The 24,665-nt window shown below is 46.1% G+C and overlaps 1 protein-coding gene across 2 annotated transcripts in view; it reads right to left on the bottom strand.

The window, feature by feature from the left end:
* Window positions 1–23,875, bottom strand: part of BFSP2 (beaded filament structural protein 2) — a 77,229-nt gene extending 53,354 nt beyond the window's left edge. The window contains exon 1 of one of the 2 annotated variants that reach the window (XM_070794728.1): window positions 23,276–23,875. In XM_070794728.1, coding sequence (XP_070650829.1) covers window positions 23,276–23,764 — 489 coding nt within the window. In that variant the 5' untranslated portion in view covers window positions 23,765–23,875. The remainder of the gene's footprint in view (window positions 1–23,275) is intronic. The other variant, XM_070794725.1, reaches the window with a different exon arrangement.
* Window positions 23,876–24,665: the final 790 nt, after the last annotated feature.

The following is a 24,665-nucleotide window of genomic DNA, read 5'->3' on the forward strand; positions in this document are numbered from 1 at the left end:
AGGAGAGAATAAGAACAGACTTGCTAGATAACAATATGCAAAGTCTTGGGGCAAAGTGCAATTTTATGGTTGACTTATAATCCTCAGGAAATTGGGAGCTGTCATGAAAATCCTGACATGAACGGACTGACTGAGGGGCGGTATGAAGTGTGTGGCTGGCCTCTCTGGATCAGAGTGGCTCTAGCAATGAAGGGATGATTATAGGCATCCAGAACTTGGCACAAATCAGATTTTGCAGCTGGGTGACTAGGAGTTCAAGCCAGTTCCTAGATGGTCCAGAAGGTGGCGCCACTTGCCAAGATAATCTGGTCAAAGACAGCAGCCTGAGACCCCGCCCGCCCTCCGCCCCCAGCCCCGCCTACAAGGGAGTCCCTAGCCGCTCTAATTTGGCCTAGAGTCTACTGTTGGATTTCTATCACAGAGTGAGATGCTTTTCAGACACCAAGGGTACATCTCTGATTCAATTCAGTTCAGTCGCTCAGTTGTGTACAACTCTTTGCGACCCCATGAACTGCAGCACGCCAGGCTTCCCTGTCCATCACCAACTCCCAGAGCTCGCTCAAACTCATATCCATCCAGTCGGTGATGCCATCAACCATCTCATCCTCTGTCGCCCCCTTCTCCTTTTGCCTTCAATCTTTCCCAGTATCGCCAAAGGATTGCAGTTTCAGCTTCAGCATCAGTCCTTCCAACGAATATTCAGGACTGATTTCCTTTAGGATGGACTGATTGGATTTCCTTGCAGTCTAAGGGACTCTCAAGAGTCTTCTCCAACACCACGGTTCAAAAGCATCAATTTTTTGGTGCTCAGCTTTCTTTATAGTCCAACTCTCACATCCATACACGACTACTGGAAAAACCATAGCTTTGACTAGACTGACCTTTGTCAGCAAAGCAGTGTCACTGTTTTTTAATGTACTGTCTAGGTTGGTCATAGCTTTTCTTCCAAGAAGCAAGCATCTTTTAATGTCATGGCTGCAGTCACCATCTTCACTGATTTTGGAGCCCAGAAAAATAAAGTCTGTAACTGTTTCCATTGTTTCCCCATCTGTTTGCCATGGAGTGATGGGTCCGGATGCCATGATCTTAGTTTTCTGAATGTTGAGTTTTAAGCCAACTTTTTCACTCTCCTCTTTCACTTTCTTCAAGAGGCTCTTCAGTTCCTCTTCCCTTTCTGCTATAGGGTGGTGTCATTTGCATATCTGAGGTTATTGATATTTCTCCCAGCAATCTTGATTACAGCTTGTGCTTCATCCAGCCCAGCATTTCGCATGATGTACTCTGTATATAAGTTAAATAAGCAGGGTGACAATATACAGCCTTGATGTACTCCTTTCCCGATTTGGAACCAGTCTGTTGTTCCATGTCCAGTTCTAACTGTTGCTTCTTGACCTGCATACAGATTTCTCAAGAGGCAGGTCAGGTGGTCTGGAATTCCCATCTCTTTAAGAATTTTCCACAGTTTGTTGTGATCCACACAGTCAAAGGCTTTGGCATAGTCAATAAAGCAGAAGTACATGTTTTTCCAGAACTCTCTTGCTTTTCCGATGCCCCCATGGATGTTGGCAATTTGATCTCTGCTACCTCTGCCTTTTCTAAATCCAGCTTGAACATCTGGAAGTTCACAGTTCATGTACTGTTGAAGCCTGGCTTGGAGAATTTTGAGCATTATTTTCTAGCGTGTGAGATGAGTGCAATTGTGTGGTAGTTTGTAAATTCTTTGGCATTGCCTTTCTTTGGGATTGGAATGAAAACTGACTTTTTCCAGTCCTGTGGCCACTGCTGAGTTTTCCAAATTTGCTGGCATATTGAATGTAGCGCTTTCACAGCATCATCTTTTAGAATTTGAAGTAGCTCAACTGGAATTCCATCATCTCCACTAGCTTTGTTTGTAGTGATGCTTCCTAAGGCCCGCTTGACTTCACATTCCAGGATGTCTGGCTCTAGGTGAGTGATCACACCAGCGTGGTTATTTTGGTCATGAAGATCTTTTTTGTACAGTTCTGTATTCTTGCCACCTCTTCTTAATATCTTCTGCTTCTGTTAGGTGCATACCGTTTATATCCTTTATTGTGCCCATATTTGCATGAAATGTTCCCTTGGTATCTACAATTTTCTTGAAGAGATCTCTAGTCTTTCCCATTCTAGTGTTTCCCTCTATTTCTTTGCATTGATCACTGAGGAAGTCTTTCTTATCTCTGCATTCAAATGGGTATATCTTTCCTTTTCCCCTTTGCCTTTAGCTTTTCTTCTTTTCTCAGCTATTTGTAAGGCCTCCTCAGACAACCATTTTGCCTTTTTGCATTTCTTTTTCTTGGGGATGGTCTTGATCACTGCCTCCTGTACAATGTCATGAATCTCCATCCATAGTTCTTCATGCACTCTGTCTATCAGACATAATCCCTTGAATCTATTTGTCACTTGCACTGTGTAATTGTAAGGGATTTGACTTAGGTCATACCTCAATGGCCTAGTGGTTTCCCCTACTTTCTTCAATTTAAGTATGAATTTGGCAATAAGGAGTTCATGATCTGAGCCACAGTCAGCTCCTGGTCTTGTTTTTTTCTGTATAGAACTTCTCCTTCTTTGGCTGCAAAGAATATAATCAATCTGATTTTGGTATTGACCATCTGGTGATGTCCACGTGTAGAGTCTTTTCTTGTGTTGTTGGAAGAGGGTCTTTGCTATGACCAGTGCATTCTTTTGGCAAAACTGTTAACCTTTGACCTGCTTCATTTTGTACTACAAGGACAAATTTGCCTGTTACTCCAGGTATCTCTTGACCTCCTACTTTTGCATTCCAGTCCCTTATAATGAAAAGGACATCTTTCTTGGGTGTTAGTTCTAGAGTAGAAGGATGTGAGCTCACCTTCTCCTGCGAGAACTCCAAAATTACAACTCACTGCTGAACAACCATTGACAGGAGAATGTTGGATCCCACCAAAAACAGATACCCCATGTCCAATGGCAAAGGAGAAGCCCCAGCAGAACAGTAGGAGGGGCAAAAATCACGTTTAGAATCAAGTCCCATACCTGCCAGAGACACTCGGAGGGCTCAAACAAAGCCTTGTACATACCAGGAGACCCCACAGAGATTGAGCCAGACCTGCCTTTGAGTGCTTGAGTGTCTCCTGTGGAGGTATGGGTCAGCAGTGGCCTCCGCAGTGGGCAGGGGTTCTGGGTGCAGCAGATCTGGGTGTGGCATAAGCCCTCTTGGAGGAGGTTGCCATTAACCCCACCATAGAGCTGCCAGAACTTACACAAGACTGGGGAAACAGACTCTTGGAGGGCACTAATAAAATCTTGTGTGCACCAGGACCCAGGAAGAATAGCAGTGACCCCACAAGAGACTGACCCAGACTTGCCTGTGAGTGTCCAGGAGTCTCAGAAAGGAGGCGTGGGTCAGTGGTGGCCTGCTGCAGGGTCAAGGGTACTGAGAGTGGTAGCGGGTGCCTGGGACCTTTTGAAGGAGGTCGCTATTATCTTCATTATCTCCAAACACCATAGTCAGACAACAGGGAGGGAACACAGCCCTGCGCATCAACAGAAAATTGGATTAAAGATTTACTGAACAAGGCCCCGCCCATCAGAACAACATCCACCCCCCCCCCACCTCCCATCAGGAAGCTTCCATAAGCCTCTTATCCTTATCCATCAGAGGGCAGATAGAATGAAAAGCACAATCAAAGAAAACTAATCAAACTGATCACATGGACCACAGTCTTGTCTAACTCAAAGAAACTATGAGCCATGCCAAGTAGGGCCATCCAAGACAGATGGATCATGGTGGAGAGTTCTGACAAAACGTGGTCCACTGGAGAAGGGAATGGCAAACCACTTAAGTATTCCTGCCTTGAGAACCCCATGAACAGTATGATAAGGTAAAAAGATATGACACTGAAGGATGAACACCCTGGATAGGTTCCCAATATGCTATTGGAGAGGAGTGGAGAAATAACTCCAGAAAGAATGAAGAGATGGAGCCAAAGCAAAAACAACGCTCAGTTGTGAATGTAACTACTGATGTAAGTAAAGTCTGATGCTATAAAGAGCAATATTGCATAGAAACCTGGAATGTAAGCTCCATGAATCAAGGTAAATTGTAAGTGGTCAAACAGGAGATGGCAAGAGTGAACATCAACATTTTAGGAATCAGTGAACTAAAATGGACTGGAATGGGTGAATTTAACTCAGATGGCCATTATATCTACTACTTGGGCAAGAATCACTTAGAAGAAATGGAGTAGCCCTCATAGTCAACAAAAGAGTCTGAAATGCAGTTCTTGGGTGCAATCTCAAAAATGACAGAATGACCTTTGTTCATTTCCAAGGCAAACCATTCAATATCACAGTAATCCAAGTCTGTGCCCCGACCAGTAATGCTGAAGAAGCTGAAGTTGAATGGTTCTATGAAGACCTAAAGACCTTCTAGAACTGACACCCATAAAAGATATCCCTCTCTGATTGCTGCTGCACAACTGCTAATTCCTTCATCCTGCAGTACTGAAGAGTTGGCTGAGCAGATGGTACTGGGAAGGCCTTACAATCCAAGCAGTTATTATCATTTTAATCACTACACACAGTGACATAAATTACCACTACAGTTAATTGAGCACGTGCCTGGCTAGACACTAAGCTAAATGCTTTCAGTGAATTATTTAATTCCCATGACAATCCTGTAGGGTATATATTATTATCCACATGTTACAGATGAGGATGTGTTGAAATTCAGAGAGGCCAATAAATTTGTTTTCCATCACAAGTCCAGTCAATTGCAAAGTCAAATTTGAATGCAGTTCTTTTTGGACTCTGTAGCTTGTACCGTGAATCACTGTGAGGCACTGTCTCCTTCTGTCCTCCTCCCTCTCTCCTCCGCTCTCTCTGTGCCTGGCATTGTCCCAGGGGTTAGATTCAGGACCTGTTGGACTAAACCTCTGCTCTTGGGGATGAATGACAGCAGTGGGCCATGGGAGCGTGATTCCCATCTGAGAACAGGAAAAAATATTCACTTGTATCCAGGACCACCTTTAGGTCAGGCATGATGCTGGGGGGTGTTCAAGCTGGAAATTCCAGGTGTCTATTGGTTACATTTAATCTGGGTTTTTGTGATCATGGATCAGGTGTGGGCTCTGTGCTCTCTCAGTAAGCCAATTTCTCCCCTCACTGCCAGTTAGCAAGACCAATATATTCTGGCAGGTGTGTGTGTTGGCGGGAAGGGGCGGGTCAGTAAAACTGATTCATCAGTACTGGAGCACAGGCACCACTTGACCCTTGAAAATGAAGCAGGTGGCCAACATATGCTGAACAGTCCTATCCCAGCCGGCCAACTAGCATAGCCACGAAAGATTAGGGAACCAGGCTGATGGGAGGGCAGTTTCTTCTCTTAGGCGTCCTCCATGGCTTGGGGATAATGAGGAACAGTAACAGAAGATCTAGGGCCAAGGCTTGGGAGATCAGAGAATCTCACCCTCTCATGTTGTAAGTGTGATTTCACTTGGAGTGAAATGGGTTTGCTGCAGGGCACACAGCCCGTTAGCTCTGAAGTGAAGACAGACGTGGGAGTCACCCGTACTTGGTGTCCATGGAATGAAGTAGAATCTGACCTATTACCTGTGTGTTTGCAAGATGTCAGTTTGACCCAATCTCATTTAACAGTTGAGGAAACTGAGGTTCAGAGATGTGGAATAACTTGTCCAAGATCATACAGCAACTTAGTGACATTTACTGTGTTTCTAATATATAAATAGTACTCTTCTGGGTTCTCTGTACCATGTGTGTGGTTTCATACACCACACAGATTTGGAATCTGATTTCAAGTGCAAAAGGAAGTGAGGGTGAAGTGAATTAGGTGCAGAAATATTGACATTTCTGGGACCTTTAAATGACATTTGAGGAAACAGGATAAAATGTTGGAAATTAAGACTGTAATGTGATAAAAACAATAGCTGATGTTATGGGTTGAACTGTGTACCAGCCAAAAGATATGCTGAAGTATCTGTAAATGCAACCTTATTTGTAAATATGAGGTTTTTACAGATGCAATCAAGATGAGGTCATTAGGGTGGACCCTAGGCCAGTGTGACGTGGTGTCCTTATAAGAGGGAATATTGGACACAGAAACACAGGGAAAAGGAAGTTAGAGACTGAAATAATACATCTACAAGCCAAGGAAGGTCAAGGACTGCAGGCCTCCACCAGAAGGTAGAAGAAGACTTGAAACAGATCCTCCCTTAGAGACCTTGCTCTTGCTGCTGCTGCTAAGTCGCTTCAGTCGTGTCCGACTCTGTGAGACCCCATAGACGGCAGCCCACCAGGTTTCCCGTCCCTGGGATTCTCCAGGCAAGAACACTGGAGTGGGTTGCCATTGAGACCTTAGGAGGAACCAACTCCCCTGACACCTAGATTTCCAACTCCAGCCCCAGAAGTGGGAGAGAGTCCCTTTCTGTTGTTTAAGCCACCCTCTCTGTGGTGCTTCCTTATGGCAGCCAGCAAACAAGTATAATGGAAAACCTCTTATTAAGTAGTTACTTTGCGGGTCATGTCTCTCTGTCGATTTAATCAATATTCATTGTGTATCTACTATGTGCTAGGCACTGTCTAGGGTGCCAGAGAAAGACCAGGGAGTAGAGAGGCAGGAAGTCCCTGCCTTCTGGAAGCTTCTGGTTCCCTGCGTTATCTCCCAGAATTCTCACAATTCTGTGAAATAGGGTCATCCCCCTCACCTTGAGATAAGGGCCTCATATTAGGGAAGGACAAAGTCGGGCCTGGTCTCTGTCACTCTGTTCCACTCATTTACAGAGAGGTGCACGACTGATTCCCTGGGGGGAGAAGGTGAGACAGGCAGGGGTGTGGGGCCCCAGCATTTCTGAGATCAGAGTCCTGCTTCCCAAACAAACCACGCCTTGGCCCAGCCTGGAGAGCCCTGCGTAGCCACATGTGAGGCAGACATCTTGACTTGCCAGCTCTGTCTCCAAGTCCCCCCTTCCCCCACTGAGGTCAGGCTGCTCAGGAGGCCCAGTTTGGGCAGAGAATGTAAAACCCTGGGCCTGACCGCAGGCAGCTGCAGTTAAGAGCTGGGCCGTGGTACGGTCACCTGAATACAAATGTTCACAGTGTATCAGCGACCACCAGTGCTGCTCTGCGATCCTGGTGGGGGGCGGACAGAGACAAGGCCTCCGCATGATCGCATCTGAACCAAGAGGCAAGGCTCTCCAACCACATAAACTCAATGGGCTCCTTCCAGCCAGTGCTGTGAGGGACTGCTGTTTACTCACAACAGCTCTAGGCCTGTTGCACCCTGTCCTCTGGGTCCAAACTGTAAGCTACCCCATCATCCAAGAGCCCCTGGTTCCTGACAGCATCAGATACAGAACAAGTCCTTACTCTTAACTTCCTCCAAATTGCCCAGTACAAGCCTACACCTCACAACAAGCTCCTTGCAATCCCTCTTCCTGAGATGTCCCAGGTTCCCTCAGAGTGTTTCTCTCCTGCTTCAGCAAGCGATACACCTGACTTTGTCCCCCTATCTGTGTACTCTTAGTGGTCAGCCTGGCTGTAACTGGTGCCTGCCTCGCTCTCAGATCCAGGTCCTTCGGCGTCAGCACAGGGGGCTCCTCCCACTGGGCGTGGCCTCTCCTCCCAGGAAGAACCCTCAGCACTTCAAGGGGCCCCGTGGACCTAGGTGTGGTGGCAGCCATCACCCCTGCAAGGGAGACTGTGGCTCCACCCCGCAGTCTGTGGAAGCCTCTGATGTAGGAGAGCGTTTTCCAAGGAGCACCCCTCTCTCCTCCCCCATAGGCTCCCACCGGAGCTCCTCAGCTCCATTCAGATAAAGAGGTTCTGCCTTCAGGGCCGACTGCTCAGCACATTTTTCTAAGCATTAAAAAATCACTGAAGAAGAAAAATAGAAATCCCTGGGGGGCCGCACCATTCCCCGACAGCCAAGCTATTAAACTTTCAAGTCCCAGTACTGAGCGGCCTGACAGCTGGAAGGCGCCTAGCCTAATGTGTCCTCGCTAAAGCAGTTCGTTCCAGTTAGAGCAAGCTTGGGTAAGGATCAATCACTGTTTCTGGCAGTTCCTCCCAAATTAGAAGAGGAAGAAAAGCAGAGAAAAAGGAGGCATATCCCAGAGTTTAATCTCCTCTCAGAGAAGGGCTCTCACTGACTATGACTCCATCTTATCAAACAGTAGGCACTCAGGGGATCACTGGCCCGTCTACTCTTCAGGATCTTGGGTCTCTTATTTATTCTTTTTTTGAAAAGTCTTTATTGAATTTGTTACACTATTACTTCTGTCTTATGTTTTGGTTTTTTGGCTGTGAGGCCTGTGGGAACTTAGCTCCCCCATGAGGGATCGAACCTTCACCCCATGCATTGGAAGGTGAAGTCTTAACCACTGGACCACCAGGGAAGTCCCTGGGGTCTTTTAAATGAGTTTAATAGGAGGCTTTTCATAATTTTTGGGGGGCAGCCAACACTGAGTTGGTCCTGACTAGAACACTAACTCCCAGAGAAACTGCATCTCTGTGGGCCTCAGTTTCTTTGTCTATAAAGTGGGTGTTAATGGCCTGAATTGCGCCCCCCTCTCCAACGTGCATGTTGAAGTCCCAACCCCTAGCACCTCAGAATGTGACTGCATTTGAAAAGGGCTTTTAAAAAGGAGATTAAGTTAAAATGAGGTGGTGGTAGTCTGATATAAGTGGGTCCTTATAGGAAGAGGAAATTTGGACACAGGTCTCCAGTACTCTTGCCTGGAAAATCCCATGGATGGAGGAGCCTAGTAGGCTGCAGTCCATGGGGTCGCTAAGAGTCAGACACGACTGAGTGACTTCACTTTCACTTTTCACTTTCATGCATTGGAGAAGGAAATGGCAACCCACTCCAGTGTTCTTGCCTGGAGAATCGCAGGGACGGGGGAGCCTGATAGGCTATAGTCCATGGGGTCGCAAAGAGTCGGACACGACTGAGTGACTTTTTACTTTACTTTACTATAGAGGGAAGACCATGTGAAGACGCAGGGAGAAGACAGCCACCTGTCAGGCAAGGAGTGAGGCTTCAGAGGGAACAATCCTGCAGACACCTTGACCTCGGACTTTCAGCCTGCAGTACTGTTAGAAAACAAGTTTCTGTCGTTTAAGCCACCCAGTATCACCCAGTCTGTGGTAATTTTCTATGGCGGCCCTGGCAGACTGATCAAGTGGGCATGCCTCCATTTTTCTGGGTGACACAGACACTGTTGAGAGAATCCACTGACAGTGAATAAAGCTCCTGGTAGTATCTGCTGGTGTCACACTGATGAAGGCGCTACGTGAGCGGCGCAGAGTGACGGAGCACACAGTTCATCTCCATGGGTTTTATCAGAGAGCAGGGTTCTTGGGAGGGAATCGTATAGAACTCCCAGGGCACCTATGCCCGCTCCAGAGGGCAGCTGGTACCTGGTGAACCACCTGGCAAGTGGGGGTTGCCCAGGGGTGCCCCCTGCAGCGAAGGCCTGGCCTGGCTGGTTCTGGGTGAGCTGCCAGGTACCTGTGGGAGCTAAAATCCCATCAGGTGCAATTCACTCTGCAGGCAGTGCTTCTGGGGACAGGCCAGGAACCTGTTTTCCTTGTCTCATTCACACTTCACAGCCACACATGGGCAAAGAGCCTTTCCACCTTTATTAGGAACATAAACCAGCACTAGTAAGTTAAGAGTCACATCCCTCCCCAAGTAACAATCAATTTGTTTATCAAATAACCTTCCTCCTCAGAGTTAGCTGGGAACAGGCCTGAGCAGTGGGCCCTTACCTGAAGTGGTCAGAGATGATGAAGAAATAACACAATTAAAGGCTGGGGGTGAGGCCTGGAAGTACTTTGCTCAGCCAGGGAGGGCAAGGGAGGGTGGGGCCTGGGTGCCGGGAGAGGGGCCTCTGTCCTTGGTGCTGGGAGACACAGCTCCAGCAGGTGTGGGCGGCGAGGGTTCTTTGCCTCGGGTGAAACTTTGCCCAGCGTCTGCTGAGAAGGGGGCCTTTTAAACTTTACTTCTCTCCCCATGTTTTCCTCATTGGTCCCTAAAATAGATAAATAAAAACTACCAGTTGGTCGGTTTTGTGATGGAGTTTTCCACTCTGTGCACACTGCTTTTTGTTACTTACTGATAATGGCTGACATAACTTCTCATTTCTGCTAAATAATGTATTTGTGACACTCTGCTCTACCATCTCATTTACAACCAGGTAAATGAGTCTTTATGTGCTTTTTTCCAGCCAGACAACGATAAACTAGATTTTATTTTCCTCAATTGAGTCGTCAACTTTGGTAGATCAGCATAAACCTTTTAGGGGAGTGGGGGTGGGTATGGGTTACATTCTGCTGGGTTCAACCATTTTTTCAATAACTCCCTGGAAAGAGGCATCACATTTGTCCTTGGCACTTGCCTGGATTGTTGTAATTTAGTTCTTCTGAAAAGTGTAGGTCGGTGGAGGGTCTCTCCTATTGCTCTTGGGGTTTTGTTTTGAGAGAAGGCTGTTGGGAAAAGTCTTCTTTCCTCACACCTGGTTTGGTACTTCTCTGAGGCTGTCGGGGCTTCACCAGCACTGGACCTGACTGGACTCACCCCAAGTCATTGGTAGCAGTTTTATTTATAACTTTATTTTCTTTTAAGATAGATCATTCAAATGGTGCAAGAGCCCAAAGTAAGCCTGTTCCCACCGTGTCTCTGGTCACCCAGCTCCACACTAGAAGCAGCCATTGCCACCACGTGTGTATCCTTCCAGGGACAGGCTGCACTCCACCTTTCTTCCTCTCCCCCTCCCTCCTGCCCTTCTTTCCTTCTTCCCTTCCCCTCTTTCTTTCTTTTTCCTTCCTTAAGGACCCCTCTCTCTTTCTTCCTCTCTCTCTTTCTTTTGCCTTAAATGCAAATGGTAGCATAGCATAGATAGGTTTTGCAGTCTGCCTTTTGATTTTTTAAAAAAATATATATTTAGTTTCACAGGTGGTTCAGTGGTAAAGAAGCTACCTGCCAAGCAGGAGATGCAGGTTCAATCCCTGGGTTGGGAAGATCCCCTAGAGAAGTAAACGGCAACCCACTCCAGTATTTTTGCTGGATCATAAGGCAGTTCTATTTCCAGTTTTTTAAGGAATCTCCACACTGTTCTCCATAGTGGCTGTACTAGTTTGCATTCCCACTCAGCCCACTTAAAATGCCTTCCTGAGGGAGCTCAAGCTCCCCAAAGAGTTTACTGTTCCAGCCTGACAACAGGCCCCTGCTCTACCTTTTCTTAGACAATTACTTTGGGAAACATGGAACTGTAAATCTTTTCTCTATTGTTTTGAGACATGAATCTCCTACAACCCAGAATGTTTCCTCTAGAACCTGGGAGCCGTCTCTGTGAAATGCAAACATTTGGGGACATAGTTCCCCCTCTCCCAGTTCCTGGTATGATGCTAATTTCAGGGGGCTCCTTGCTCCAGTCTGTGCCCGTCATAAAGATGTGAGATGTGTGTTTCTCTTCTGGATAAGTGCCAGTTAGCAAACATGGATGGCTGGATCGCCTGGACCACCCTCCTCAGCCTCCTTCAGCATTCTCCTGTAGCACACCAGCATTTAAAAAGCCTCCTACCTTTTGTTTCAGTGGAGTTGAGCTCAGTTCTATTCTGAAGTCTCTCTCTCCTACTGCCGTAGTCTGAATATTAATAAAACCTGTTTTGCTGACTTTTAACAAATGTCCAATACAGACCTTCCCTTTGACAGTTGGGAGGTCAGCTCCAAGTGCAGATTGCCCTGCAGGCGGTCACACCTGGTCCTAACTCCCGGCTTGGTCCACGCTGGGCCCGGGTTGAAGGGTTACCCTCTGGCAGGTTCTTTGGGTCTCACATTTGGTCTCCATTTCTTGGGGGTACCTCTGAGGGCTAGTCAGTACCCCACTCCTCTCTCAACTCCTGCAGTGTCTGTGGTTTGAACCTCTCACGTAAACATAGTTGTTTATGTTACCACCCACTTAATGTCGCTATCTTCTCATTTATTCAATTCTACAAACTTAATTGGGTATTAAGTGTGCTCCCAGCAATGTACATATATTATTTCATGTTATACCTACGGGCCAATCATTTTTATTATGAAAATGTCAAACATACATAAAAAGAGAATGGTATAATGGATCCCCGTATACCCATCACCAGTATGATTATAAACACATGGCTTTTTCTTTTCTTCTTTTGTTATACCAATATCCCCTCACATTTCCATCCTGTCCCAGATTATTTTAAACAAATCCTGGATATTATTTCTTCTTCAGATATTTCAGTACGGTATTGCTAAATTATAAACATGCATTTTTAAAAAACCACATAACTTCTACAAATCTAAAAATACATAGCATCTAAAAAGTAAATACAATTCTTCAATAGCACCAAATATCCAGTTCCTCTTTCTTCACTTGTTTGATATATTTTTTACAGTTTCTTTGAAGAGTGGTCCAAATAAAGTCCATTTCAATGGGCTGATATGTCAATTTAATCTCTTTTAACTTATAGATCCCCCATCTCTCCTTTTTCCCCTGGTAATTTTTGCTTGCTGAAAAAATTGGATGGTTACCCCTGTAATTTCCTACTGCCTGGATTTGCTGACTTCATCCCCATGGTGTCAGTTAACATGTTCATCTGACCTCTGTATTTCCCGTAGTTTTTTCTTGAGACTTAATCACTTGCAATTTTCTTTTTTGTTGGTTTCTTTCTTTTTTTTGGCAAGGCTACTTCATAGGTGGTGTTGCGTGCTCCATCAAAAGGTACAAGTCTGCTGGTCTTTTTTTGTGAGATTAGTAGCTATTTGATACTTGTTATTGCCTAGATACATTATTTGCAAAGTGGTGATATTCAAATGCTGTTTTAAGAATTACTTTTATGATATACAAATAAAATTAATAATTACATTCTTATTTGTTTTTTAACTGTAATACTTCTACAAAATGATGCTTCCTCTCTTCTTTTTCTTCTCTTTTTTTTTTAAACTGTAACCATGATATACCTACAGTTCTTATAGGAAAGTCAGGAAAAACATCTGGCTCATTATCTACCAGTTTTCAAAAAACTGAGTTGGTTCCTCAGCAGACTCCAAGGTGGATTTTGGAGGGGAAGAGTACAATACTGAATGTATAGATTTAAACATTTTTATGTATTTCAATCTACTATAGTTAATATTCTTATTGGTATTTTGCCATCTTTGATTAATGGGGGTTTATTCAAATTGACTATTAAGTCTTTTAATGTGACTCTAGTAGTTCTTTATAGTTTCCTTGGTTTCTCAGATTCATTGCCCCCAAACCTGGATCTAGCCATTTCTCCAAGGAGCTTCTGTTCTTATAGTGAAAGATGGTGGTTAGAGACCAAAACCAGAGGCTAAAAATGCTCAGTACCACTGGGTTGGCCATAGTTTCTAAGTCTTTTGACTGATTAGAGTTAGGAAATGGATATATATTTATTTTATGTTGACCTACAACCAACAACATGATTACTGAAATAATTTGAAATTCTTTTTGCAGTACTCTTCTGCATCCCCACTAGGGATTACTGTGATTTTAAAAGTCACTTGGAATAGTTCTTCTCTTTGTGATTATACCATAAGTTTGAAACATAGTTGGATTCATTTGTTTCTTTTTTCTTTTTGGTTTTTAGAGCTTTCTCTTTAAGATTTAATTTTGTTTTATAATTCTGTAAAATATTTGCATGGCCCCAAAGTCATCTCCACATAACAAGATAAATTAAAACAACTCTAGTGTCTATTTCTTTTCCCTCTACCTGCTTCCTGTAAGTGATCATTTAAAAACATGTTAAAATTTTTTTTTCAATTATAAGGCAATATGTATGCATGTACTCATATCCCTTCCTCTTTCTTAGATAAGTGGTCAATAACATACATATTCTCTCCACCTTGCTTTTTAACCCAACAACATATCCTGGAGATTTTCCATAATAGTTTACAGAGTTATTTCTCATTTCTTTTGTGGATATATAATTCATAGCTTATTCAACTAGTCCCTACTGATAGGTAGTTGGGTTGCTTCCAATTTTTTGCCATTATTCATAGAATTGAAATAAATAGTCTTATGCATACTTCTTGTTCATGTTCTTGCCAGTGTGTCATTGGGAGAGAGTCTTAGAAGTGGGATTGCTGGATCAACTTCAATATACATAAATGCATATACATTTGTATAGATGTTGCCAAATTCTTCTTCACAAGTGATTGCAATATTTTCTATTCCCATCAGTATTATATGAACTTCCCTAGAGCTTCACCTGGGCTTCCCAGGTGGGACAGTGGTAAAGAATCCTCATGACAATGTGGGAGACGTAGAGATGTGGGTTCAATCCCTGGGTTGGGAAGATCCCCTGGAGTAGGAAATGGCAACACACTTCAGTATTCTTGCCAGGAAAATCTCATGGGCAGAGGAGACTGGCGGACTCTAGTCCATGGGGTCGCAAAGAGTCGGACATGACTGAGCGACTGAGCACAGCAGAGCACAGAGCTTCACCAACAAAACAGACTGACACATTTGTGGAGCTTTGCCAATCTGATAGATATAAATGATCTCAGGTAGGTTTTCATTTTGTTTTATTTTTTGTATTTTACTATTATGACTGAAATTGAGCATTCTTTTATGTGGTTAAAAAACATTTTAACTTTAGAGAGGAGAGTTCAAGATGGGGGAACACCTGTGCACCCGTGGCTGATTCATGTCAATGTATGGCAAAAACCATCAAAATATTGTAAAGTAATTATCCTCTAATTAAAAGAAATTAGTTGATTGTAAATTTTTTTCTTTTAATTTTTTTATGTAAACGGTCTATTCATATCTCTAGCCCACTTAAAAATAAGAGTGTTGCTGACTTTTTTTAATCCTTAAATTTTAAATGCTGTCTGTATAATGGAGATATTAACCCTTTATATTCTAAGTTTCAAATACTTATTTTTTAGTTTGCCATCTATTTTTCAGTTATGCTTATGTTGTTGTTTGAGAATGCAAAATTTAAAAAACTTTGGTAATCAAATTTATCAATATTTTAAAAGATCAGTAAGTTTGCTTTTAGATTTTGAATTATATCAAGAAAAAAATGTCCCCACAGCCAAGTTATAAAGAATTTAGCCTTGCGTGGCTTCCTCTTTTACATTTAAATCTAGAATGAATTTGGGATTGATCCTAAAATATAGTGAGGAATGGGTATGATTTTATTATTTTCCTTATGACTATCTAGTTTCCTGAATACCACTCACTGAAAAGGCTTGGTTGCAAAGGCTGCCTTGATCAATACTAATTTCCATATGCAGTGGGGCTTACTTTTAAATTTTGTCTTATGTTTCAGTGGCCTTTCTATCCTTAGTTTACTTTAATGATTGAGACTTTCTAGTATGTTTTATTATCTGGAAGAGCTTTCTCTTCTTTTTTAGTTTTTCTTCTTGGCTCTTCTTGCCTTTTTCCTCTTACAAATGAAATTTATAGTGAACCCATCTAGCTCTAAAAAAGCAATGTTACTGTTTTAAAAATTAGAATTGCATCACATTTATAAATCAATAGGGAGAACTGGGATCTTTATGCTTTCAAGTCTTTTTATTTCAGTGCATGGTATTTCTTTCCATTTGGGTCTTTCAGGAGAGTTTTATGGTGGTCTCATATAAATTTTGGACATTTCTTGTTAAATTTATGTAAAGGCATTTCATTTTATTTTTTGCTATCATAAGTAAGATTTTTCTCTTTCATTGTATCTTTTTTATTTATAGATATAATGGCATTGACTTTTAATTTTCTAAGTAACCTGGTACTTCACTAAAATTATGTTATTGTTTGTGGTAAAGTTTTCACATGGAACCTTTCGGATACTCCAGGAAGACCACCATTTTCCCTCTTGTATTCAAATTCTTGGTGCTTTCCAATTGTTTTCTGATCGCATTGACTACTACCTCTGCCCAGTGTTACACAGTAGTAGAGACAGTACTCATCCTTTTCTTTTTAATTTCTGCAGGAAGGCTACCAGTGTTTTATTCTTAGAGACAATTTATCATTGAAGAAAGTGTCCAAGTATCCTCATTATCCAGATGAGGAATCGAGATGTAGAGCCATCAAGGAAGAACTTGTCTTCAGGTCTGTGGGGCCTCAGTCTCCCCGGCTTAATAATCCCCAGTCTTTGCAGGACACCCCTATTATCTAGACTCCTCTGCCCGCTTCCTCAACATGGACCTGACGTTTTAACAGATCTTAAGAGATTTAAGAGTGACTAAACTTAGCGTGTGGGAAGGGCCTAGAGGCCCCAAGTGACAGGACTCAGTCTCTCCCTTATTTTCTTCAGCAATTCTGCTCCCTCTCAGAGACTCTATGTAGCAAAAGAAGAGCCCCCAAGAAATAAAAAACAACTTTTCTTAGAAAGCAGCTTACTGACCACCTATATTACTCAATCAAGAGCCTCAGGCCTCCTTCCCCTCGCCTGTTGCATCCAAGGAATTTTTCCAATCTTACACATCACTCTCCCTCAGAGGAACTCTCAATGTATCTTTCTCTCTTTAGTTACATTTCTAATGATCCTTCAGTGTCCCTTATAGATCTGCTAACAGAGTGATTACCTCACGGGCCTGCTCTCACTTCATTGTATTTATCGAGAAACAGACTGAGTGGTTTGTCTTGGGTAAATGTATTCAAGCTTTTACAGGCTCTAAAACTGCTCAGGTTCTTCCTCTCTCCGCCTTTCAGGGATACCAGGTTGTGAATCACAACAGTGACCCTGTGGCCTTTCATGTATTCAGTGGGGAGGGTTCTTCTCATATCTTTTTTTTTTTTTTTTTAAACAAAATAAAAAACTGCTAGGACCCCAAGTGCTGTGCGGAGAGAAACCTGGCCTGGATCCAGATTCCCTGTTTCTGGTAGTTTCCCCAAATAGGTAGATCCTCAGAGTATGGACTCCTTCTCTGCAAGGGACAGAAAGAGAGACTGTGAGAGTAGGGGAAATATTAAAATCAGGCCCATTTGAAATTTGAATCCTTTTGCCTTTCAATAGTTTTGACTTCTCCTTGCCTCCAGTTGACAGCCCTCGCCAATGGAGGTATAAGCCGCTGTTTTCTCCCGTGGAGACCACTAATTTCAGTGGAGACTTAAGCCTCCACGGTCCCCTTTCTTCCACCTGCAGCCTCTCCACAGCGCTGGCCTCTGCTCACTCCCGGTGCTTTGACTCTGTGGCTGCTCCACCTCTGTTCCTACTCTTCTTTCATGAGCAGCTCTGAGGCAGGGATATTGCCCAATTCCAAGTTTGAGGTTGGCATATTTGAGGATGAAAGGGCCTGATGTTGCCGCCAGAACTTATTATCAGCGTTACTCACTTGGCAAAAAAAGTCAGAGCACTAAGCAAAGCCAGAGAGGGAAAGGACCACCTTCTGCCTGAGCTGGTACCCGGCTCCTCCTTGACCTCTTGGCCACCATCTGGGAGTTCTTCCATCTGTTTTACTGCTGAGCAGAAGTAGCTGAGAATTTCTATTCTAACACAGCTGAGTCACTGAGAGAGACGTTTGGACATGAAAAAGAACTTCATATACATTTAACTCTAACTAGGACAGGCTTCATACTTTGTGAGTCCCAGTGCAAAATGAAAGCACAGAGCTCCTTGTGCTTTCCTGCTTTCAAAAAGCAGGAAAAGGGGTGCCTTGAAAGGTATTAGAATTTTCCTTTCTTTCTATCTTTTCTCTTGACCTGTCCTACTCATTTTTGCTGTTTAATCTTGTAGTCCTTTGAGTACAGGGGCAATCAAGGCACAGATGCAACCCACAGGCACCCAGGGGGGCTGTGCCCTGTGATTTGGGGGAGCTGTGAGGCCCGCTACTATGGGGTTACCCTTCCTGCCAGCTACTGGACTGATGTGCTAGGTCCTGGCCAGGGGTGGGGAAGTCCGGCCAGGCATCTCCCTTTCTACAGACTGGCCACCCTAACATGGAGGACAGCAGACCCCTAAGAGTACTGAACCTCAGTACTACTCTGTAGGCACCTGGATCGAGGGTGGGTGAAAGGCTCACCTTTCTCCTGTCAGTTGCCTGTTGAATGCACTGTGGTGCTGCCAGTCTCGGATCTGCCCCCCTGAGATACCACCCTGACCCTCCCTGCCCCTGTGACCAGGCCTTTGCTGGGGGTGGGGCAAGGAGGGGAGGTCAGGAGAGGCCTTGAGTTGCAAGGGGTCACAGGACCTAGCTGTCCCAGAGAGACAGGGGAGCCAAGGCTCCAAGTCCCTGACACACGCTTCACTGTGCCATTGGACTTTACTTACAAAACACGAATTCAAAGAAACAGCTAGTGAAAGTTTCAATATGGCAGCTGCTGCTGCTGCTAAGTCACTTCAGTTGTGTTCGACTCTGTGTGACCCCACAGACGGGAGCCCACCAGGCTTCCCCATCCCTGGGATTCTCCAGGCAAGAACACTGGAGTGGGTTGCCATTTCCTTCTCCAATGCATGAAAGTGAAAAGTGAAAAGTGAAAGTGAAGTTGCTCAGTCGTGTCCAACTCATAGTGACCCATGGACTGCAGCCTACCAGGCTCCTCTGTCCATGGATTTTGCAGGCAGCTACTGAGACTTAAACCCCAACTTTGGGGCCTATTAGAGTTTGGGCTCTATAGTGTGGCAGTGGGTCTGCCCCCATGAAGCTGGCTCTGACTCTGACCCCAGTTCTTCCAAGGCTGATAAACTTACACAGTGAAGCGGGAGGGAGACGATCTCCCCAGGCTGCTCACTGGACTGCTGTGCTGTGAACTCCTGAGCCCCGTCCTGGGTCACGTCCCATGCTGGGGCTTTGTCCACAGGGACAGCACTCTCTTTCCCCCTCTCGCCCTCTTCCTTGTTCTTCCGAAAGTACGCCTGTGTCTCCTCGAGGCTGGTGGTGAAAACTCTTGGTGGAGGTGGAGAGGCTGTGGGAGGCTCCGGGGCAGAGGGGCCTTTTCCCAGGGAAGTTCTGGGAGCTCTCTATTAAAACTACCCCCTCTCAATCTTTTTTCTTTTTCCTTCTCAAACAGCTACAGAAGTGTTGGACATGAAATTATGCTTGGTACTTGCTCTGAACTTCTCCATTGCTCCTAGAGCTGAGTCTGAGAAAGTGTCACTGAAATGGACTTTCCAGCCCAACCTACTTGTGGGTGACAGGGGTCCATGTTGGGTTCTACTGGGGGCCCAGGCTAGGGAGAAGGTGACATTTTTCTCTAGGTGTCCAACCACCATTCAGCCACTTTAGGGGTCAGTTACTGAGAGCTTGACCCCAGGCCTCAAGCACAGTGCGGGTCCTGAGGGGCCAAAGAAGATCAGGGAGGACTTCACAGCAGAGGTGCCATTGAAATAGACTTGAAGGATGAGGAGGAGGTACACAGAGGGGAGGAAGTGGCTGCAGGTGGAGGAGACTGGGCGGCCAAGGGGAGAGGGTACGGGAGTGTTGTGAAGTGTCAGGAATGCTGGGGACAGGTGTTTGGAGAGACAGGCAGGAAGCTCCAGGCCAAGAAATCCAAGTGAGGGCAAAGGAGCCCAGGAGCACTCGGCATGCGTGGCTGCCTCTGAGCCCCCATGAGGAGAAGGAGGCACATTCTGAAACAAATGGACTGTGGAGGTGCGGGGGGCTGATCTCTAGGCCAAAAGAGGGAGAGTGCCTGGGGGGCGGGCCCCTCCTGAGCCCTATGGGGACTGGCGGGTGGGAGTCTAGGGCTCCATAACCTGCACCCAGGGAGGCAGTGGGTCCCACTCCCCGAGGGAGAGGCATCATTTCTCAGTGCCCAGAAGCTGGGCCTGCTGTTTGGGGATAGATAGGGCTTAGGAGGGAGCTATCTCCCGCGGCCCTTGGTGATGAGGACACTGCTTGGGGATCGGGGAGTAAGGGGTCCTTTTAAGGCCCTGAAGGGGGCCATGGTCCCAATAGCAACCCCAGGGCCTGTGGCCCAGCTCCCAGGGTGGCGGGTCCTCTTTGAGGACACCACGCTGCATGCACACAGCCCTTCATAGTCCATGCAGCCCCCCTTCACATCTTATTTCAGTTCATGCTCATAGTGGCCCCTTTCCACTGGTGAGGTGTTCATCCACCTCAAAGACAGGGAAAGGGAGGTGTGGGGTGGATGTGCTCCTCACATGGTTGGTCCATGTGAGGGGCAGAGCCAGGATTTGAAGGGAACAGGTCCCTCTCAGTGTTGACCATCGATTGTGTATGTGGCTCTAGGTATCTGCAGTGCCAGGAATGAAACTGTCTTTCTAGGCTGTTAGCCGCTGATTTTACCAAGTACATGACATTCAGTTAACCCCCTAACAGCTCCACACAGTAGATATAGTGACGCCCAAATTGCAAATGAGGAAACAAGCTCAGAGAAGTTACATAACCGACTCAAAGCCACCTAGCTGGAAGGTAGCAGAGCCAACATCCAAATTCAAGTTCTCCTGACCTGTCCATGTGCCTAAGTGAGCCTAGTATGTGAGGGCCTAGACACACAAATGGCGCAGGACGACATGGCAACCGCCGCGGTGGATGTGTGTGCAGGCTGTCACGAGGCCACAGAGGAACAGCAGGCCGAGGGCATGCGGTGTGTTCATGGCCTCCTAGGTGGGTGGTGTGGCCGGGACAGAGGTGACTTTGGGAGGGCCCTGTGGACTGAGCTCAGGGTTGCGGATTTAGTCCTGTCGGTGAGGAGAAGCCCAGAGGGTTCGGGCAGGGTTATAATGCAGAATTTGCATTATGGATTGCCTGTGTCCAAAAGATCACTCTGGTGACTGGGTGGAGAATACCAGGTGGAGAGAAGGTGTTAGTAAAGCTGAAGGGGGAGGCGGATGGCCCACATGAGTCAGTTTTGCAACAGCAATAGAGGAAAAACTGTGTCTTTCTCAGATATGTAGGATTTTCTTATTTATTTATTTTTTTGGATGAAACAGAGCTAGATATGGCGGGAGGACTGGGCCATGTGAAACAGAAATAATTCCATTTTACAGGTTGTTCTAACTGAATCTTCAAGTCCGTGTTTCATAAAAGAGGAAAAAGGGAACTCTGTATTCATAGCTAGAATCTCAAGTCACTTAAAATGAAAATGTGCCCTATTTGGGGGCTGACTGTCTTGGTGTCCAGCCCACAGCACTCTACCTGTACCACTCTCACTATGCATTTTTCTGATCTGTAGTCTACCTACGGGCAGGACCTATGCAACTTATTTATCTATGGACTTGTTGGAATACCCATGGCATTATTATACCCATTTTACAGATAAGGAAACTGAGGCTGAAAGAAGTTGGGCAGCTGCTGAAGCCTCTGAAGCCAGACTAAGTCAGTCTCTGTTGAGTATGGACTAAGTTTTGTCACTGTACTTTTTGACTTAGGAATTGGGACATTTGACTTATGAAAAGTCTGTGTGGCAGCTGAGTGTAAGAAATTATCTGGCAGGAGCTGAAATATTGGAATATTCCAATAAAGAAATATTGGAATATTCCAATAAAGAAATGTTCAGTTCAGTTCAGTCGCTCAGTCATGTCCGACTCTTTGAGACCCCATGAATCGCAGCATGCCAGGCCTCCCTGTCCATCACCAACTCCCGGAGTTCACTCAGACTCACGTCCATCAAGTCAGTGATGCCATCCAGCCACCTCATCCTCTGTCGTCCCCTTCTCCTCCTGCCCCCAATCCCTCCCAGCATCAGAGTCTTTTCCAATGAAATAAAGAAATATTGGAATAGGGGCATTCTGGTGGCTTGTAGGACACAAAAACTTGGAATTATTACTGTTGGAGAGAACCCTGGAGGAATGGCTGGCTGAGATTTGTCAGCTTCAAGGCCCCAGGCTGCTCTGAGATGGCTCTCCTCCCAACACAGATGGATGTGAGCAGAGCAGCAGCTCTGAGGAAGAGCCGAGAGGACAGTGTTGGGTGTCATGTGTACTGTGCTGTCTGCTGGGCACCAGCTGGCAGTGGAGAAGCCTCCAGGGGGTCAAGTGGGAGGCAAGAGGGGCAAATGGGAAGCCCCTGAGTGTGTCTGCCCAGCATCACCCAGTCACACACGAATGAAGGTCTGTGACGTCCCCCTGGGGGCTGTGTGCTGAGCCCCAGGGTGCAACGGGTCTGAGCTGGCAGTTCCTGGCTGGGCTAGAGGCTGATTTAGCTCAGAGGGATGCCAAGGCCAGCATTTGTGGGAGGAGGGGAACAGAGAAGCCAGCCACCCACAAAGAGATAGATGAAATGTGCAAAGCTAGCTGCGGGCCCAGTGTCAGAACCACAGGCTGCAAGCAAATGTGACTGATGATCTCAGCGTCCTGCAGAACCACCCTGGAGAGCAGGTCCTGACCAAGCAAGGAGGAAACCTCTGTGCCCTGCCCTGGTCAGTAAGGTAGCCACTGGCCACTTGTGGATGTATAAATTTAAAGGAATGAAAATGAAATAAAAGAAAAATGTCAGTTCCTCATTCTCATTAGCCACGCATCAAGTGCTCAATAGCCAGAGATAACTAGATGGTATGGATACAGTACTTTTCCATCATTGCAGAACTTCTATCCAAATGTAAATTATCTCAGTAATAATTTTAGTATTGATTATATGTTGAAATAACATTTAAAATATAATGAGTTAAATAAAATACACTAATATGAACCTCACATGTTTCTTTTTACTTTTATTACTGTGGGTAGTAAATTTGTCAATTACCTGCATGGCTCAGATTTCTACAGGATAGCCCTGAATTGATGCAAGCAGGAACACGCCTCCATTTAGCCATCGTCTTTAATGCCACAGCCATTTGGTGGTGATGATGGCTTGATGATGGCTGTAAAAACCATTCCACTTGATGATGGCTGTAAAAACCCTTTTTTAATACAAAGTTACAGAGTCAGCCTAGGCTGAGGGGAGAAATGCAAGCTTTGGAGATGGAAAAATTTAGGTTCAAATCTCAGCTCTGTTTCCCCATCAGCTGTGTGATTTGGGGCACATAACTTCTTTGTGCCTCGGTTTTCTCATCTAAAAATGCAACCAGTGAACGATCCTCTGCACAGTACTGCTTTGAATCCTAGAGGAGACAGTGTCTGCAGAGGGTCTGGCATGGGCCCGGCCCCGAGGGCACCTTAAGAAATGATGCCCCCTTTTATTCTTTTTATCACTGTCATTAATGTTTTTAGCATGGAAGTGTAAGGAGTTATGGTCAGTCTCTCTGGCCTCAGGCCACTCACTTCCTTGTCTCCTCCACCCCCGACCCCGCCTCAGCACCCTTGCTCTCTTTAATGACCCCCAGAGACGGGGCAGCAGGCAGCCAGTCAGCACCCTCTCTCAGGCACTCACCTGCTGGCAGCTGCTGGCCCATGAGGCCCGGAGGGCACCCCAGTTCTCTGAGCGTGTAGCTTTGCTCTCCAGATGCATGCGCAGCTGTGCCTCCAGCTCCTGGCTGACTTTCTCCAGGGCATGTACCTTGGCCATGTATTCCACCAGGCAACCCCCCAGGTCCTCGACGGCACCGAGGTCCCTCTCCAGGCTGGGAGCGGGTGCCGTGGCCAGGCCTGAGCTCCGCAGGCCTTGCAGGAAGACGCTACTGATGCCCAGGGCCCTGCGGGTCACTCGGGCACCCAGGCCACCTGTGGGCCCACTGGGTGCCATCCCTACATAGACTCTGGGTGTTCGGACAAGACCACTCACGGCAACGGTCCTGGAAGCTGGGAGGCCGTCCAGGGAGGAAGGTGACTGAGCTGCCCTGAAGGACGCCTTGTGCCTCTGCAGAGGCATGCTGGAGCTGGCCCCTGCGGGCGCATCCACCACCACGCGCCTGGTGCTCATCTCCCCTTCTGCCTCTGCTGTGCCTAGGGGACTTACAGAGCACAGTGGTTTTTGGTTTCCAGCCCCAGCATCCCCGTGACTGGGCCTCTCTGGAAGCTTCCCTGTGCCAGGGCTGCTTTGTCTGCTGTTTTCCATGAGTTTCCACCATTCACCAAGCTGAAAGGGAAATGGCCCGCCCAGGGCTGTGTGCAGAGAGGCACTCAGGCGTTCTCAGCAGGATCATGTGCCTGACCTCCTAGATTTTTCTGTGGGTGGTGGGGAGGCTGGATCTGTGTAGGCTGTGGGGGTGGCTCATCTGGGCCTGTGTATTTCACTACCTAGGAGGGCAAGGCTGGCACCCAGCAGTCCCATTTCACAGATGAGAAAACTGAAGCTCAAGGCCATTAGATCAGAAGTAGAGAGAGTGGCTGAGCCAGGACTGACTCCAGGTGCTTCAGGGCTAACGTCAGTGCTCTCCAGCTGTACCTGTGCTGCGTGTGTGACTGTGGACATGTGCCCGGAGATGACTGTGAACCAGCCTTGGTGGGAAGCAGCCCCAGGGACTCAAAAGAAACAGACTAAGCCTGTTGCTTCTTTCAGGCTCCCTCAGACCCAGCAGCAGATCAGGTCCCTGCCTGGCGCCTTTCTGCCCCCGAGCATGGTGTTCGTCAGTTGCTTGACCTTGACCACATTGCTTGCCTTCTCTGCACCTTATTCTCCAGGCACTGGCCTGGGCTCTAACTCGCTGATGCACTAGAAAGGGACTGTGGGCAAATTTGGTTCTTACACATGTTGGCCATACGTGCTCTGGATGTTCCCTGTGCCTTGGCTTCCCCATCTGCCAGAAAGCTAGTACATATAAAAAGAGGTTTTCTGGTTAAAAATCTTAAAGGGTGCTCCAAGCTGGTATTGGATGCCACCC

This window comes from Bos indicus, chromosome 1 (genome assembly GCF_029378745.1).
Source record: "Bos indicus isolate NIAB-ARS_2022 breed Sahiwal x Tharparkar chromosome 1, NIAB-ARS_B.indTharparkar_mat_pri_1.0, whole genome shotgun sequence".
Taxonomy (NCBI): domain Eukaryota; kingdom Metazoa; phylum Chordata; class Mammalia; order Artiodactyla; family Bovidae; genus Bos; species Bos indicus.